Source organism: Biomphalaria glabrata, chromosome 2, assembly GCF_947242115.1.
Source record: "Biomphalaria glabrata chromosome 2, xgBioGlab47.1, whole genome shotgun sequence".
Classification (NCBI taxonomy): Eukaryota; Metazoa; Mollusca; class Gastropoda; family Planorbidae; genus Biomphalaria; species Biomphalaria glabrata.
In genome coordinates, this window is record NC_074712.1 from 33,453,290 (window position 1) to 33,473,430 (window position 20,141).

At 33.2% G+C, this 20,141-nt stretch overlaps 1 protein-coding gene across 3 annotated transcripts in view; it reads right to left on the bottom strand.

Moving 5' to 3' along the window:
• LOC106056819 (protein phosphatase 3 catalytic subunit alpha-like) overlaps positions 1-18,096 on the bottom strand; it is a 36,203-nt gene extending 18,107 nt beyond the window's left edge. For 2 of the 3 annotated variants that reach the window (XM_013213702.2, XM_013213686.2), the window contains exons 1-5: positions 17,885-18,096; positions 11,540-11,740; positions 9,639-9,763; positions 9,331-9,442; positions 890-1,035 (exon numbers count right to left, since the gene is read on the bottom strand). In XM_013213702.2, coding sequence (XP_013069156.1) covers positions 890-1,035; positions 9,331-9,442; positions 9,639-9,763; positions 11,540-11,740; positions 17,885-17,933 — 633 coding nt within the window. In that variant the 5' untranslated portion in view covers positions 17,934-18,096. The remainder of the gene's footprint in view (positions 1-889; positions 1,036-9,330; positions 9,443-9,638; positions 9,764-11,539; positions 11,741-17,884) is intronic. The other variant, XM_013213694.2, reaches the window with a different exon arrangement.
• Between the last annotated feature and the right edge of the window lie 2,045 nt (positions 18,097-20,141).

Below are 20,141 nucleotides of genomic sequence, written 5' to 3' on the forward strand. Positions count from 1 at the left end.
TTTTTGTCTCGTAGACCCCTTGCCATGTTTTCTGCTTTTCGGTAGACCCCCTGCTTAACTTATATTGTTGAAAATCCCAGTCTTCACCTGGATTCTAACCCGGAACCCCCGGTACGGAAGCCAAGCCAAGCCAAGGTTTGATTAGCAGGATATATATTTAAATGATTTACCAAGGTAAAAATCATATATTACTGTATAAAATAATTACATTAAATGAATGTAAAAATTAAAATGATCTGCTTTAAATGAAATCTATTATCATAGACCCCCGTGGACCTCTCATAGACCCCCAATTTATTTTTTCACTTTCGTAGACCCCTGGAAGTCTTCGTAGACACTTTGGGAATCACTGGTCTAGATCTAGGCTAGATGATCGATCTAATGTTTCCTTCACTCTCTCTCTGAATCGGACTAGATCTAAGTCTAAATGTAGCGCTAAATTCTAATGATCAATGTCTTGATCAATATCAAGTTCATTATTAGCTGTATTTAGTGTATTATTTGCGATAACGGGTCTAAAAATTGAAAGGTCATTGAGAAAATGGCCTGTGCAGCTAAGAAAAATCGAAAAAAAAAAAAATATCTACAAACTTCGAAGGCCCATAGAAACTGAAGCGAAAGACGTAAAAACATCTGTTTTTTTTTAACGAAACGATCTATATTTCTTTTTAAAAAACCCAGCCAGCTCAAAATAACACCACGCGCCGCGCAGGAAAACGAGAGCTACGCAAGTCACGCTGTATGTGTGCTGTGGCGGGAGCATTTGGGCGCATAAGTATTGAGGGGGGAAGGGCGCATTAGTAGCTAATGAGTTAAATACCCTTAAGTGCAAGCATTAGAGTGGCTAAATTATTATTATTCAATGTAGTTATTTTAAAGAAATAACAACCTTTCTAATATCATCTAAAGTATGAATTTCAGGAGACAGTCCACCATGTACACATAAAAACTGTTGGTTCATCAAAGCTGAGAGGGGTAAACAGTCAAAGGCTTCCATGCAAGCATCATAAACTCTTTCTGTATATTTGATTTTACCTAAAAAAGACAAAGATGAAATTTTAACAGAATCATTTGTATTTATGGTTAAATATTGCAATAATTAAATTAAATTTGCGAATTTACAGGGTTTCTGCACCAAAGTCAATATGAAATTTCAAGAGTTTTCCAGGAGAAATAATAAAATTCCAATACATAAAATTTGCGCCAAAAAATAAAAATAGCCAAAGTTGGTGTAATTTAGGTTTAGTAATTTTAAAAAAATCATCATATTTATGATATACAAAATTCCTGTCATCACTTTTCCAGAGTTAAGAAAATTCAGTGGTCACATGATTTCTAAAGAAAGTATCCAGTCTATAACAGAACTTGGAAGTTAAAATGTGTAAATTCAGATATATTGCTATCCCAGTCATCACACTGATACAGCCAAGCAGAACCAAGCTGCTCTAAGAAGACATCAAAAGCACAAACTTCCTGCTTTCTTTGACAGCATAAGTGGCTTTAAATCCCACCTCAACTTCTCCTGCTACACTAAGCAGTGCTGTAACAGAAGTACATTCTTTGAACACAGCTGGTGTATCTTTGCAACAATGACTGATGCATGTTAATGAGGTCTTTCTTTTAACAGCTTTTCTTCTAGCAAAGGGTTATATAAAGATCTGTGTCATAACCAATATAATTCTTGAAGTACAAGTTTTTTAAAGTCTTGTCTGTCATCTATGCAAGGCAGATCTAGCATTCTCATTCTAATTATAGTTAGATCTCTAGATCTATATCAATTTTAAAAATTAATGCTTTAGATTTATTTTTTAGAGCTCAAGATAGATCTTAAGTTTAATGTCAGAGACTATTAAAGTAAATAAGCAATGTGGATGAGCCAAAAGAAGAAACTTATTTTGGTAAAAATTCGCACTATCTCTTTTATTAAATGAAAGCTGACATGGTCAATATTTTATATCCCTCTTCAATGACTATTTTCGTGCTGAAGGACACACCAAAATGACAACTATGTTCTATTTTTCAGTAGATTTTTATGAGTTAAGGAAATTTTCAGGACTTATTTTCTGTCATTTCAGGAGCACACGGAAAATAAATAGGCAGTGGGAACCCAGTAATACTTTGTTAGTAGATTCTCAAACTATTTTAAAAGGATTGTGCCACTGAGATAGTGAGTAATTTATCCACTTTTGCATGTTAGAATGTCTTGATCATAGTAATCTCATCATCTGTCCCTGACAGTTCCACAACCAAATCTCTCCACTTTTCCAAGTCAGCTGCTGTTCTTAGAAGGATATCAAGAGATAGGCTGTCCATGCTTTTACCTTGTCCAGCCAGCTTGACTTAGGACGACCTGTTCTTCTTGATCCCTCCACTGTTCTTAAAAGGATGAATTTTGACAGAGTCATGGCTTACAAATATGACCGTACCAGATCAGCTTTTGACTTGTAAAAACACTAACTCATTTGTCTTATTTTCTCTCAGCATTTTTCTGCAGCGTTTACCCTCAAAGGTTTGAATTCTTTCTTTCAGCCTCAACATTCAGAGTCCAACTTTCACAAACATTAAGGAGTACAGAGACCAGCAACAATATTTTGATACTTGATACATACTCAATAATCCCTTCTCACTTTGTTCACATCAAGGGACTACCACTCTATAAGCATTATAAAGTTGTGACACAGCTATTATTTATAATTAAAACAATTCCATTTCATTTATTTAATATTTTAACTGAACAAATAATAGTTATTCTACAGAACGTCTTTAGAGGCAAAGTAGGAAACAGCAACGTTATTTCTAGTTTACTGGAAAACAGGCTTTCTATGGAGTGTATGCTGGTAATCAGAGATGCCTACATGGCAAATGAGTGTTCCCATTCCTGGAAATGTGTATTTTATAAGTATAAAGAATATTACTAAGGAAAGACTAAAAATGATTCAAGCATGTAACACACAAAATGCAGTAATCCTTAAAGATTTTTTTTTAGGCAGATAATCCTAAATAGTCATTGAACTTGTTTCTAATATAAAAGCTGGGCCATTTAGTCTGCTGAATAGCTGTTGTAAGATTAAGCTATTTAATCTGGTTTATGATGCTGGAAAATGTTTTATAGAACAAACAGATGTGTTGAAGGAGGGTGCAAGGAATAAAATAATTTAACAGTTTTTTGTCAGCATAATTAAAGCTTTTCTTTTGCTAACACATTCAGCCTTGAATGCTCCTGATTTCATTCCTTAAATTTAAGCCTTCATAAATAATGGAACCTAGCTAGTTGCTAGTGACTATAACAATAGCTTTCGATCTGCCACAGAAGATACATTCTGCAAGTCAGGGAATATCAGTTTGATTACCTTTATCATGCTAGAGATTATGCTCAACCAATATTTCTTCTATCATCTAAAAATAACTCCTAAATTTAGTAGTTTACAAGAAATCGAATCTAGATCTGTAGGCAGCTTGATTAACAGTTGAATGGTTTTAGATGTGCATTTAAAGGTATGTTAACAATCTCATGGAATTGTAGGCTCTATCATAAATGTGAAATACTTGATCTAGCCCTATATAAATTTAGACATCCAATTTTGCCCTTTTTCTATTTTAGATTCTATTATATAATAGTAGAAAGTAAGGCGTATGTATGTATGTTATGAATAGAAATCAAAACCGTTTGACCAATCTTGATAAAGCTTGGCAGAAATGTTCTTTAGGTGCTAACTTAGACCATAGTGTATGAATTGTAGCCCTAAAACAAACTTAAGACCCTCAAAAAAAAAAAAAAGTTGACCAACTCTATGAAAGCATTATAACTTCATCGATCTAGGCCATATATATACATGAGAAGATCGAAATGGTCTAGATATAATTTTAAAAACTACACTTTGCACAAATAGTTTTTTACTTAGACACATGAAAATACAAAAGATAGTCTACTGATTTCATTACGTAATAAAATTAACCTTTAATTTGTGTTTCAAAAGCATTTTTACATAAATTCGTTCCATATATCTGCGAATTCAGACGTCCTGACTTACTTTATAAGGGGACACGACAATTCGTTCACTGACATTTCGTTCACGACTTTTCGTTCACGCGACTATTCGTTCACCAGACATATCGTTCACCCGACAATTCGTTCACGCGACATATCGCTCACGGACTATTCGCTCACAGACAACTTGTTCACCGACAGTTGGTTCACGACAAATCGTTCACGCGACAAATCGTTCACTAACAATTCGTTCACAGACAAATTGTTCACTGGATATTTCCAAAAACAAAAAAATGCTAAAGATCGGGCCTGATCCGAAATTCTTTGTAAATTTTTGTTTGTTTGTTGTTAATATTTTGTTAACGAGGACAGTATGGGATAAAAAATTATACTTAAAAGAAAAAAAAGATCTTACAAGCAAGCTGAAACAATTAAATGGGCCCTCACTTTACTAGAGGGCAACATTTTTACTTTCAACATGTAGGCCTTCTTTTACACTCATGTCCGTCATGTAGTCTTGTTCTCCCTACACATTTTTGATATCATCTTAATAGCGGTCCAGATGTTTCATTAACATACCCATTTTTTTGACATCTTATTAACAAAAACAAATCGTATCTTTTAAAATACAGACGTTTCTTCAAAAAAGAAGATGATTACGTCCTTCGCGTCCTGCATTCAGTCATGCATATTAACCAATGACTTAAATTCTGCCAAGTCACTGGTTTTCCTGGCTAGCTCAGACATGAGTATTTTTTTCCACAATCCTTTCAGTGCTTTTACGAGAGATAATTTAGATTTTTAACAATGGTGCTAGATTTAGTACAATACATGGTTTCACTGTTCAACTCTGACCGTCACATACTAAATACAGATCTAAGGTAAATACTTATCAATTAAGACATCTAAGAAAAAAAAACTAATTACATGTACAACTCTAGGAAATATTTTGGTTCCCTATCAAAAAATTATAAATTTATCGCAATACAACAAAATAAAATTGTTTCAATAAATTTGTTTCTGAAGTCCAAGCAATCAAATTAGTCTACCAATGGGTGGTCACATATAGAAACAAGTTAACTAAAATAAAGATAAAATAAAACTTCTAGTAGATATTTTCAATGTTAACAGATTGAACATGGGTACAGGCAATGTCCAATAAAGTTTTATTACTTCCAGAGGAGCCAGTCTGTCTAGCACTCCACTAGGTGTTAACTAGAGTATCCAGATGAATGGGTAGATTCCCGGTAGATGAAAAAAAATAGGGTGTAAATGTATATTAAAGGTGAAAGTAAAAATGTTACCTATAGTAAAGTGAGGGCCCGTTTACATTTTTCAACTAGCTTGATCTTTTTTTTAAAATTTTTTTAAAATTTTAAGTATAATTTTTATCACACACTGTACTCATTAACAAAATATCAACAACAACAACAACGAAATTAAATAAACTCAGATTTGACCTAATCCCTAGAAATTTTTTGTATTTGGAAATAATAGCTTCAAAAGTTTTAATGTAAATAAATTTAACACACGACGAGAATATATAGCCTAATAAAACAATATGTTACTATCGAGTGAACGATTTGTCTGTGAACAATTTGTCCGTGCCGTAAACGAATAGTCGCGTGAACGATTTGTCGTGAACCAACTGTCGGTGAACAAGTTTTCGGTGAACAAGTTGTCTGTGAGCGAATAGTCAGTGAGCGAATAGTCAGTGAGTGATATGTCGCGTGAACGAATCGTCGGGTGAACGAAATGTCTGGTGAACGAAAAGTCGTGAACGATTTGTCGGTGAACGAAATGTCAGTGAACGAATTGTCGTGGAACCCTTTATAATCCCTTTCATTTAACAAATCGGGTAAACCCATTTTAATTGTAATTTATATCCTATTCATCTATCGCTCCTTTCGTTTTAGTAGATATGATTGAATGTATCGGCTTTAGGTAAACCCATTTTCGCAAAACTATTTTATTTACGTAGCGAAAAAGGAAAAATTGAAAGGATCATGAGCAACTTTAACATACATCTAAATTCAATCCACTAGATTAGTAAACACAAACTAAGGCCCGCAGGCAATGTCAGGCTAGTAAAGGATAAGAAAGGAGATCAATAAATTTCTTTATAAGATGGCAGAAATTGCTGCTTTTGAGTAGTTACAGATATCTAGACAGTCATGGGAACAGACTTTGAAAAAGTTTTATGAAATTTTGCGCACCCCGTATTTTTAACTGGTTTGTCGCTGCGACTTAAAACAAGATGTTGCTGAATTTTTAAAAATGATGGAGAAAATGTTTATTAAACTTTGCACATGAAGTCCACCAAAAAAGCTTTGAGTTTGATGAGGATATGTTCCATGGTGAGATGAGAGTCACAGTACTCACAAAGTGGGGGCTTCTCTCTCTTTAGCACAAGGGAGTGTGTGATGTAGGTGCGACCAATCCTGAGTCTGGACATGGTCGTGCTACCACGCCTTGTCAGACCTTTAGATGTGGGTCGTCACCTGATATCTACATTTCTAGTGACTCTAGAACCAATATATTATTATTAGATCTATATTCTATCAGACTTAAACTCATTAGTCATGTAAAGTAGGCATACAAAACATCTATATATTAAAATCTATAGTCTAGAATTTTGCTACATCCAGTCTATTTCTTTGCTTATTCATTAACTTTGTTACGCACTAAATCTAGGTTAACCATTTATGTTTACTGAAAAGCTAAAAGCTTAAATGGGGGCCAGTCGTATTTTCAAATTTCCCCCCTACCTAGCTACGCCACTGTGTGCCGCCTATGTTTACATTCTTTTTACTGAAGACATATATTTTTGTAAATCTATTTTTTCATGCAACTCAATTTGAACGTCAGTAACAGATGTTTAATAATTGTCATTTATATATATATCTATATATTTTATTTTAGAAGCGAATTTTAATTTCTTCTTAGAGCATTGTTATGTGAATTGCATAGATATCAGTGTCCTTGGGCAGTAATTCATTTGTCAACAAACAAGTTATGTGAGATTGTAAAACTCTTTAAATTAGATTTAATATCTCAATAAAAGAGAAAATGATGTTATCAATAAAAGTCAATCTCTTTTCTAGTAGCCGGAGGATCCTTACATTCATTTGTGTTAGATGCCTACCATGTAAAATAATTTTTTTTAGCCTGCTTTAAGTCATCACCAAACGTTGAATCTTCCTGTTTCTCAAAAAAAAAAAAAAAAAAAAAAAATGTTTTTAAGAGCTTAAAAAAACGAGCCATAACAATAAACCACCCCTTTCGAAATCCAGCAAACATCAGCATACAACAAGAGTCTAACACCTTTTTCATCATTTGTCTCACAAAACTGTTCAAAGATGCGCTTATTTTCGGCATGGGTTTTGAATTTTATTTACAGTTTTATAATTAGATTCAAATAGAAATGAAATTGCGGTCTAAACTTTTCTTGTGTATCATAACTCACAATGTGAAGAGATTTGTTCTTTATTCTATATTACCTATGAAGTCATTGTAGCGTCCAACCACTGATGGTTTCCTATATGTCCTCATAAGCTACATAACTAGACAATTTTGAAATAATATTTCATCTCTAACAGAAAAAAAGTCTTTGAGTTACAAATGTTTTAAAATAATTTAGTTTTAATCAATTTTTCAACAATATCATAAGAATTTTTAAAAGCTATGCATTTTTCTAAGAAGCCATTAAAACATATCCTGCTTTGCCGTTTTTTGTTTTAAATATTGTCTTAATTGTAGATTTTTATCATTGTTCATGAATATTCTTAAATTATTTTTGGATATCGCTATATGTTCGTAAAGCCGACTTGGTTTCATAACCTCATCTGAAAATGCCATCGAAGTAGAACTTACTTTTTTTCTAGTGGCAATTCACTAAATCTCAAGGAAATATTACATGACATACCAGTGAGTTTTCGTAACAACATTTTATCAATGTTTTTAAAACATTAAATTATTCTATTAAATGTTACCTTTAATGTTTTTTTGCAATTAACATTTACATATCAATATATTAACATATGTAGATAAAATAAACTATAATCTAAAAGGCCTATTACCTACTTTGTTGATCAAATCTTTAACGTTTAAGATCCAAGGACAATAAATACTCTCAAATCATAGTAAAAGAGTAAGAATTTAAAAATAGAAAATGGGATTCCCTAACTAAATTTCCAACGCTGTTTCTGTTCTTAAATTAGAAGCAAGTTAACTATAACTTGTCTATATTTAGTTTTCCAGCTTTAATGTTGAAGAATTTTATTATTTTTTTTGTTATAGAACACCTTTAGTTTCTTCTTTCCGCTTTTATGTGCCCAGCGTCCCCTTACCGCCCCATTTTGTGTCCAGCGCCCCCTACCTCTCCTTTGGCTCTCAGCACCCCCCAAAATCTCGAAAACGCCCCCTAGGGGACGATATCGCTCCCGTTGAAGACCACTGGTCTAGAGCTTTGAGTTAAGAGACCTAGATCTAGTTTTCTATTAGGGTGTTTTGGGGCTAGTGTCTTGTAAGGGCCTCATGGTAAAGAGAACAGTTTTGGAGGACATGGTCAACATTCTCTGGTGACACTACACATGGGCAGATTTCACTGGTTCCAATTTTGAGCTTCCGTTACATATGTTGTTGCATTCTGTTGTGTCTTGTCCTGAGTCGAAAGATTAGACGTTGATCTTGTCGGGATAGCTCATGATAAGCATTATCTTTGGATATCCATGTCCATTTCTCATTTATTATTAGTTTCTTCATTTCTTCTGGGTAGGAGTATATGATGTAGGCTAAATCTAATCTAAATTAATTCAAATAGATGAAGATCTAGATCTAGTTTACATAAATCTTTTATAGGTGCCTGAAAGTTCTTGATCCAGTTTAGATGAATTAGAATAAATCAAGCAATTAATTCCCTTAATTCCCTATCAGTTTGAAAACTTCATATAAATAAACTGACACATTAATTGAAAGGAACCCCGCTTTATTTAGATCAGTAAGATCTAGGAAACAGTCAAAGCATGGGGGAAAAAAAAAAAAAAAAAAAAAGGCGATACGATTTTGTGGTACATTTATAAGAATAGTCCATTTCCCGGTATTGACGCACTGAAGATTAGCAAGAAACAATTTTTTATACATATATATTTTTGCTTTAGAGGGAGGAATGAGTATTTTTAGAAGATAAACTGTACTTGTATATTTTCGTGTTCTTTTGAATACAAAATATGCAAGATGCATACTATAGGCAACTGTAGGTAACACATATTCTATCTAATCTATTCCGCATTACTTGTAAAATCTTTCTATGATATCCACAAATAACTAAACCAAAGACTTACATTCTTGTTTAAATGTGAAATACTCTGTAAGATGTCTACATTCATGATTGCCACGTAACAGGAAGAATGTTGTTGGGTACAAAATTTTTAAAGCCCACAAGTAAAGAACACACTGAAAGAGATTTAAATAGCAATAAATAATAAATAATGATGTATAAACAAAATAGTTACAAATGCAATCTGCTAATCCTTTTCAAATAAAAAATGGGTTGAATGGCTCAATAAATTTAACAAACTAAAAAATCTTTGAGAAATCTGTGTACACTAAACGCAACCAAAGATAAATGCTGCCATAATGATAAATTTACCTCTATGCTAAAATATCCTCGGTCTACATAGTCTCCAAGGAAGAGGTAACGGGTTGAAGCTGGTGGTCCACCAACTTCAAACAGTTTCATTAAATCAAAAAATTGGCCATGTATGTCACCACACACTAAAATATAAAGAAGATCATTATAATAATATAATATAGCGTTATATATATATATATATATATATATACATACACACACATATATATACACACACATACATATATATGGGAAAAACTGATTTGTTTGGGGTATAAAAAAACCCACATCAAAACAATAACATGGATTTTAAGTACTCTGTTTAAAAGATTTTTTTTTTACCTCTGTCGTAGATGAAATACAGTGTTCCTTAAAAGTTTTTTAGTGTACAATTTTTCAATATTCATTCATCATGACATACAACTTATTCCTTCTATCCAAAGAGATGGTAGCATAGCATATTTTAGAAAACTGATTTGATTTATTTTTATCTACAGTCAAATGTACAGTTTAAATTCTTGAATCTTGAATAGTTCCCTTTTGTTAAACACACAGATTTTCCTCCCTTATACCATATTTTTTAAAATTGAGTATGATGTGCTTGAAGAGGCGTGCTGAACTATTATCATGCTTTTTCCTATGGTGGTGACATATAAATAAGCTTATGTCCACATTTGGCTAAGTTTCCATTTTAAATGTTAAAATTCAAAAATTAAATAACTCTGTTCCTTTTTTTAAAGAGAAGATAAAAAACAACTTGCTATTTTAATAGCTATTATGACACATCAGACAAGTCGATGTGTTTGACAAAAGATATTTTCTGCAAGTGTGATTTGGCCTAATTGTCTGTTACAATGCATATCCATGTATGTACAACTAGGATGTAACTAATGAAAGTGACAGAAAAAAATTAGGAAAAATATAGACACTGTTCCATAGCATCAACCAGTTATTTATTGCATCAAATGTAAACTAGATCTTTTGCCTAAGCTCTTGAAAAAATGTAAATCTAAATTATTCTCATCAAAAGGATAAAGCAGAAATATTGACCTAAATGACTCACTAATCAGCTGATGGAGAGACAATGAGGGAAATAGTGTGAATAGTGAAATGGCACAAAAAAAAACAGTTTGGTAACCTGTTGAGTTTTACTGAGCCTTATTGTAATTAGATCTAAGAGATTTAACCCTCAAAATGTGTGGAGCCAAGATAGTGGCTTGATGTAAACAGAAATTCTAAGGTGTGAGGTCACGATCGTGGCTTCGTGTAAATACGGTAGTTTCTTTCGTATTTTCTCGGTAATTAGTTGCAAAACCCTACATATCCGTTTACTTCCTTCACTTCCGATTTTGTAAAGAATGCCAAGTTTATTTCATTCTAAGACTTTTTTTAATCAATCAAAATGAGTAGTGTGAGTGAAGTTGATTTTCCAAATCTGAATAAAGACAACCTAACTGATGAGGAATTTATGGCTTCTAATTTAGATGAAGATTTATCTGGTAAATACAAATTATACAGATGTTGGGGGAAACTTTGATACTAGGGACACTGACTGACATCTGTTACAATGTTTTTTTTTAAATTTCTTTTCCCATCAAGTCTGCAACTCCTCAGAAGTTATGCAGATATTTTACAAGCTTCTATCCTACTAGTGTTGTATAACAGAAACAAAAAGCTTTTCGAATAATCTTTATCCTGAAGTCTCCACCACACCAAGCATTCGCAGATTTTCATTGCGACTCAGAAGGAAACTGCCCATTTTTATTTGTAGCATACCAATTATTTATTTTATTACTTTTACATACTTTTAGATTTCTCAAGCAAATGTGAACATGCCAAATAATTACCTTTTAAAATAGTGATAATAAAAATTGTTGCTTTTGTTTGTAAGTAAAAAAAAATGTACTAAAACATCTTACCAGTAACAGGAGCTTCAATATCTATCATTGTCTTTTCCTGACGCAAGAGAGCTGCACCTTCATTAATGATGCGCAAAGCCACATCCTCAGTTACTCTACCTTCTAATATAAAATGTTGCTTCAATATATCTGGTCTTGGTTTTCCTTTAGCATCAAATGCCTCACTCATACTAACTCTATGACTGGGTGGAAAAGGTACGCCTAAGAAAAATTAAAAAATTAGGGTATTATTATTATTAATGTCTTTTTACACATGAATAAGAGTAAATAGAATATAGTAAAACTATCCATTTGCAGAGGCGGACACAAGACAAAGGTATAGATCTCGTTTTATCATGGACCATTTTATTTTGTTCCCAGAAACAATAGCTAGTATGCATCAATTTTGAGGTCAGTGGGAATTCATATCACATTTAGTTCTCAAAATCATATTTAAAATAGATCAAAAGAGTCTTTTAATTTTACCATACATCGATTTATTCTTTGGACTTGCACTGTGTTATTCCCTTATCTTCATGGCCATCCAACATTGTGAAAATACTGTTAAGTTGACTAGGCATTATTTTTTTTTAAAATACTTCTATTGAAATTAATTGTGTGGGGTAGTTTAATATCCAATGACGCCAGTTTTTTTTATTTGATAGATTGTTTGAAATCCAAAGTTTACCATTCTCTTTGATAATCATTTTTGAAAAACTTCATAAATAATGCTTTTTGATATTTTTAGCTGCCCCCGAAAGGAGAAAAGGCGCTATTAGTTCTGTGTGGTCTGTCTGTCCAGTTTAGATCTAAAAAACTAGAAAAGATATTGAAAATCTGACATCATGATTTTTAGATCTTTCAAAGTTCTGATACAACAGCTACTTTTTTCTTTTCTGAAAGCGAAAAATTATATTTCTTTGATGAGGAAGTATAATAATTCAGATGACAGTGATTTTGTTTCATCTGATGGTGATATTAATTCTAAATCTAATTATATACTATAGATCTAGTAAATTAAATTTATTAATTTATTTATCTAGACCTTGGTCTAGGAATGATGAAGTTTATCAGCTGATGAAGCAGCCCCACTCCCAACTAATGTTCAATGTAGATCTAGAACTAGTTTAGCTGTCTCTACATCATCTAGATACTAGATCTAAATCTAATCAGATAGAGGTAGATTTCTAGATCTATCATCTGGGCATTGAAACAGAACAATTTCAGATTTGTTCCACCAAGAAATTTGTGTGTCAACCTAGACTTAGCACTGCATCTAATGAGCTGGAATTTTGTTTTTTCATTGACAATGACATTGTTGATAGTCTTGTCAGCAAAATAAATAGCTATGCTGACCATAGGATTAAATTGAACACCCCTGCTAGAATAAGATCCATTTTCAGAGAATGGAGACCTATAACTATAAAGAAAGAGTATGTAAACACTGTAGGTCAGGGAGAATGGTTTATGTTTGCGGTGGATGGAAGTCGAACCCACACATTCATATTGACTGCTTCCATAAATATCGTAGCTAAAAGGAATATTTATATACTAAATATGCAGCTAGAAGGAATATTTATTTACTAAGTACATGAAGAACTTTAGAAGAAAATACTATAAATATATATATATGCTGTACAGTAGGACTAGTTTTAGGGTAAACGTTTTTTGTTCCAAGAGTGTTGCTTTTTTTATGGGCTTTTTAGTTAAAGTAGTGACATTGGATTATTAGTTCCAGTTAATTATTTTTTGCGGCTATTGTTGTTTCATCTATGGTGTTCTGTAAACAAATGGATAAAAATGAGAAAAAAAGTTCTTTGGATTCAATTTAAACAATAAATTTCTTATAACATGAACTTGGATGGATATTTTCAATGTCAGTTGGTGAGTTTTTCATTTTTATATTCAAAACCCAAAATTACAACAACAACATGATTTGCAAACTAGAGAGCTTAAATATAAAGAGCATCCATTTCTCTTTAATTCTATATCAAATTTATTCTTTTCCAATAATAAATAAAAAAGTTATACAAGTTATATCGAAGCAAAGTAGCGCACTCTGAAATGGAGGAATATAATTCAGAGTCAATATGCATATAAGTGGAACATAATTTAAAACAACAATTAATAAGTAGTTTTTCCTATTATGATTGTGAACTGCAGTGCGCCATAAAATACATAGGAAACTTAACTAAAGGAATTATTTTTCACGAAATGTTTTTCTTGAAACTTTGAATAAGAGATTGACCCTTTTCAGAAAAATCAGATCAATTTGATAATCATTAAATGATATCAATTAGGCCAGGTTGACATCTAGCTTCACCTTCACATTCCCCTTGTTCTGTTGGGCCACCACACAGCATGTCAACCTTCTTTCTCCATTCTTCTATGTCATTTGCCATTGATAGAACTTAATTATGATATTCTTTCTGAAAATATTGAAACCTGCTTTTTTACCTGCCTGAGTGGACCACTTCAGGAGCCGATTTTGAGTTTGTGTTTCCACACAAACTGTCTCAGTAACGTTTGTTTTTATTTTTTTTTAAGTCTTGAATCCAATGGATATTTATTAATATAAGCATATTTTACTTGATCAATAACGATTAAAAAATAATTATAAATCTAAATCTACGCCACAACAAGCTCAGTCTCTGCCTCAGCCCTAAAGGCTATATATCAACCAATTACCCACCATGAATGAGCTAGATGAAGTACCCACCCTAATAGAGCTCAAGAAAGCCATAGTAGCGATGCTATCCACCAAAATCTTCTAAAACAATGCAAAACTACACTAAGCCAAACTCTACACGAAGTGCTATGCAAATGATGGCAAGAAGGTGCTATGTCACAAGACCTGTGGGATGCTAAAATCATTACCCTATACAAGAACAAAGGTGACAGAAGCGACTGTAACAATTACAGGGGCATTTCCCTACTAAGTATTTTAGGCAATGTCTTTGCTTGAGTGATACTTCCCAGGCTACAAAAACTTGCTGATTGGGTCTATTCAGAGTCACAGTTCAGCTTTCGCTCAGGGAAATCAACAATTGACAATTTTCTCCATCCCTAACCCAAGAAAAGTGCAGAGAATAAAGATTGCCTTTGTACATTGCGTCCATTGACCTAAGGCCTTCGGTCTAGTCAGCAGAGATGGCCTCTTTAAATTTTTTACAGATAATAGGCTGTCCACCCAAGTTGTCTTGGTAATTGTCTCCTTTCACCAAAATTTGATGGGTACTGTGCAGGCTACTAATATTTTAGTATAAACAACGGAGTTAATAGATGTGTCCTGGCCCCAACCCTCTTTGGAATACTATTTTCACAACTAATCCACAATGCGTTTGACAAATCCACCAAAGGCATCTATCTCCATTCCAGATTTGATAGCAAACTCCTAAATATTGCCAGCCTGAAGGCCAAAACTAAAATCAGAACCACTCTCATAAATGACAGAAAGTTGTGAATTAAATGCAACGAAAATAAGGGACTGCATACAAAATACACAAGACACATACTTGTAGGCAACTCTGCTACATACATTCTTCAAGGGGAAAACAAACCAATAAGACATGAACTGTTCAAAATGGGACATTTCACTGGGTCTGTTCACAAAAATAAGTATTGTTGCTTTCATGGTGTATATCATGTTTTGGAGTGGGTGTTTTTATAGATCTACTATTCTACTTCTGTTCTAGATATATCTATCTAGATTCAACAGCTCAGTGTAAAGCCCAAGAATGTCTATTAAGTTGTATGTGAATCTATTTGCTGTAGATCTAGATCTACTTAACTAGACTGATCTGGAGTAAGTTATGCTCTCCAAACACCTATAGGCCAAAGTTTGACTTAGAGCGCATTATTTGATAATGATTTGACATAGAAAAGAAAATAAAGTATCAAAATCATCTTTAGTTTAAGAAAAATAAGGTATTTGTACCCCTAACCTAGTATATTTGTTATTATATTTAAGGTAAAAGAGGTCATGAGTCTTCATTTAATCCAAACAAATTTTCTCACACTTTATTTGATACCAAACACCAAAATTTATTCCAAACAGTCTCTATATTTTGGCATCAATAAACTCAGATTTTAATTCTATATTAATATTATGCTGTTTTCTTCAGTTGTTCAGCAAATTTGAACACATGTGTTCTACCAAAACAAGGTCACTGGGATAGACTTTAAGACATTTTATGTTTGCATGATTTATTGTGTGTTAAATGTTTGTGTTTGTTTATTCATTTAATAAATTTTTAATACAGATGATCTCTTGTAGTATAGTACACACTAGGATCGCCACTCTTGCCTAAAACAGCTGAATCCTCTCTATAAATATACATCTATCTAGTAGATCTAGATCTAGGCATCTAACTTCATGCCAATATATCAAGCTCACTCCAAGAATTTGCCCAATTATTCTCTATAAAAAAAAACAACCAACAAAGAAATCAAAAGCAACATTTTTTTCAAAAGATCATTAACATTGATGTTCAAAACTGGATGTTTGGAATAAATTTAGGTAAGAAAATAGTAATTTAATACAAACACCATATTAATTTTTTTTTTTATGGAATCAAACAACTTAGCTTAAAAAATTAGATAAATCAGCTCCAAAACAATAAATTTTGGCAGGATCATTAGCATAGACTGCCAACAAAAAATATAGTCTTAATCCTAGGAGGGGGTAAAGTCATCCTGGTAACATAGGGAAAAAACAGCCCAGAATTACAAATTTGAAAAGGACTTCATTCACCAATCAAAAACAAACAACATTTAGCCACATGATTCTCTTCTCTTCTATACAAATTACATAATACACAGGTTATCACACGACAGTTTTTTTTCATTGTTTTATCAATATTATCACGTGGCTAAATGTTATGCTGAATGAGGTATTCTTTTTTTCTCACTTAAAAAGACAGCTAAATGGAAGGAAATTGGGTCAGAATCATTGGAAAATGGACACACATTATACAGCGCGCTAGTTTCATATTAAATATAGAGTGTTTCCCCAGTACTGGTGACAAATAGGTATTGGTTCACTAAAACGTCTATAATAACTCAAAATATTCTTATTAAAATGTCACAATTTTCTTTTCATTGCACTTAGAAATAATTAATGTATAAATTGTGATATTTTGAGCTTGAAAGGTGCTTAGTGGACTTTTAAAATTGTAGAAACTGTGTGAAATAGTGCACAAAATGGCATCTTTTGATGTAGCACAGAACACCTGGGTTAAGTTGAAGTAATATTCTACTAAAAACAAGGATTATTGAACAGACATTTTTGTTGAAATAGGTTAACAATATAGTGTTATTGCATTATCTATATCTTTTTATTTTAAATTTACTTTGGTATTACTTAGATGTCGTGGTAAAAAATGTGTCACAGGTGCATCATATGGTGTCCCACTAAACTTGTAATTTTAAACATTTATCAATTGTCGACAAAGTAAAAGGATTCTCAATGGTGTCCCAGTGATGCACCTGAAATACACAAGTGGGTACCCCCTTTTGCCAGCACTGCTGAGGAATATTAAGTATTCCAATTCATTTTCTATTGATAAATTCTTAAAGTAAAATGGCTGAAGAAGTGAATACATTTAAAATAAAACCAAAAACATCCACTTTAATTTTTGGCCTAATGACTAATGATTAATGTGACACTTTTTAATACCAGTACTCAGAAATAAAGATGTAATGACCACAATCAGTAATGTCCAGAATAAATAAATTACTCTAGTTCTAGTCAGAGAGTTAGAGTGGTCTTTATCAAGTTTATGTCATGATCTGAGTGAGTATTGTGAATGAGTAGATCTAGTCAATCTACTATTCTAGTCAATCATACTAAGTGACAGATTCTTGAGTTTACATAATTTACATATCCACTGATTACTGATTATCCAGCAGACACTAGGTGACTAGCCCTTGCTAGAGCTGCTAGACTATGCATGATATTGATAGACTGACACTTCTATCAGTCATAGATCTAGTCTATGCCGTCTATCATGGTCTGTTATCAGTCTCAGAGTCTGTAGAATACTTCTGAATTATAATTATAGATCTAGATCTAGTCAAAACTACAAAAGACTTGAAAAGAGAGGCAGAGACGAGTCTCAGTCTAGAGTCCTAGACCTAAACTTTGATGCTTGCTGACGAAGGCTGCATTTCAAAGGCGAAATGCACAGGGAAAACTATAGGGGGATTTTTAATACAGTTTTTAATAATACTCTCAAAATGCATCAATGTTTTCTTTAAAATGAATAAATGAACCATTTTTTGATACCCTACGTATGTTAATGATGGCTGACAGTCTAATATGGCGGTTAAAAGATGGCTACTAATCGAAATAAATGAGGAGCTTACTTTTGATAATTCTCTCTGTCGTAGACATCTTGTTTTCCGTTGTGGCCATCTTTAGGCTCACGAATTATCAAAATCCCGTTACTGTGCCTTCGATGGCACGAATAGTTTAGGATTGAACTCGATAGTCCCGCTATGCTAAGTCTCAAAGATGGCGTTCACAACATTACATTTGCATACAGTCGGAGCTTTCTGCGCATTGTTATGCGCAACCGGGCCATCGCCCTGGGATTCCACTAAGAAGAAAGTAATTGATAAATCGCTTCCGTACAACTTGCAGAGTTGCCAAATTACTAGATCTAGATCTATATTCGTTGGCGCATACTTTTTTCTTACACATGCAGTCGATTTTTTGTGTGTATGATAACAAAATGTACTAAAGGTGTAGCGTATGGCTACGGCGCTGTAAAATAAAATAACTTTTTTTTTTAAACACTCACCAGCTGTGAACCATCCACATAAAAAAGAGGCTAAAGCGCAGGTTTGTTAAAGTAAAAATCTGTTAAGGATAATATTTCTAAATAGAATAGAAACGCACTCTAGCAAAGTTTTAATCTGGGGACCAGGTGTAAATTAGTGATGTCATGAAAGACCGTGTACATTTACATTAAAGATTTTTATCTGAAATTAAAATTAAGCCTAAAGATGAATAAAATACAAATAAATTGATTTCCCGCAAAGTAGGGCCTATGCCAACTATTATGAACTATAGATCTACATAAAAAAACAACTTTTGACAGCCGTAGACGCAGTGGCATAGCATATATGGCGCGACACACACACACACTCACACAAACACACATATATATCTTATCTTATATAATACAGACGTTACTTCAAAAAAGAAGATGATTACGTCCTACGCGTCATGCATTTAGTCATGCATATTAACCAATGACTTAAATTCTGCCAAGTCACTGGTTTTCCTGGCTAGCTCAGGCAACCCATTCCATGCTCTAATAGCACTAGGGAAGAAGGAGTATTTGTACAAATTTGTCCTAGCATATGGGACGAGGAATGTGCCTTTATCTTTGTGTCTTTCAGAGTATTTTATTATATATATATATATATATATATGTGTTTGTGTGTGTGTGCATGTGTATGTATATGCTTAAATAGATCAACTACTTAAGCCAATAAATTACCATAACTGTGAATTTTTATTTAAAAAAAAAGAATGCACATTTTTAAGCCCAAATATATACATTGAAAAAAAAACAATGCTGAATGAATAGTTTGTGTTTTTTTTTTTTAAGTTTCTAGAACTAATTGAGCTTCTATTGAACTAATCTTATAAAGCGCATTTTACTGCTATGACATGCTCAGTGTTCTATGGTCCATACTCTTCAGCTGAGCTATGATCGGAAAGAAAGTATCCGACTTTCCATGCAGTCTTTTAGAAACAGATCGAGTCGGGACTCCCACTCGTGCCCTCTTGGTAAGTATTTAAGCGGTTTGAGCCACTCAGCAACACATACCAACACATTACAAAAATATATTATTGGAAATGGAAGAAGAATGCACAACAAAAACAACTTATATATACACACACGAAGCAGAACGTTTTTGCGCAGACGTTTTTGCGCAGACGTTTTGGGCATGGGAAGTTTTGGTGCGAAATGTTTTGGTGACATTATTTACGTTATACGGATGTATGCAAACGCGACATGAAGCTCTTCAAAATCGACACTGGCAACTGGGAAGAGGTGGCACTGGACAGATCCACATGGAGAGAGAGCATAAAGGAAGGGTCACAGATTGCAGATGTCATACACAACAGAAGCAGAAAGAAGGGTGAAAATGCAATGGCGCCTGGTGATTTTATATGCCCAACCTGTGATCGCAGCTGTGTATCAAGGATTGGCCTCTTTAGTCACACAAGAAGTTGCAAAGGGAAAAGATCGTCTCGCGAGACGTAAAATGCCACAGAGAGAGAGAGATTTACGTTTATTATATTATTTTTTAAAAAAAGAATGAGACATATATTCTGTATGAGTGTTTGTGTTAAGACGTATTTTTCATGTACAGAACAAGAGATATTTTTGTCCGTTATTTTATAATGCAGTAGTGCATATGTGATAACCCGTTTTAGCTCACTCAAGGTATCACTCAGGTTCAAGCATTTAATTATTTTAATTACTCTATTCATCATCAATTTGACTAATTTAACCCATCAAGCGCTAAAAACACAGCCACCACACCTCCGATCCGATCCCACCCCTTTGGCACCGACGTCACGTTTTACTATCCCCACCCTGAC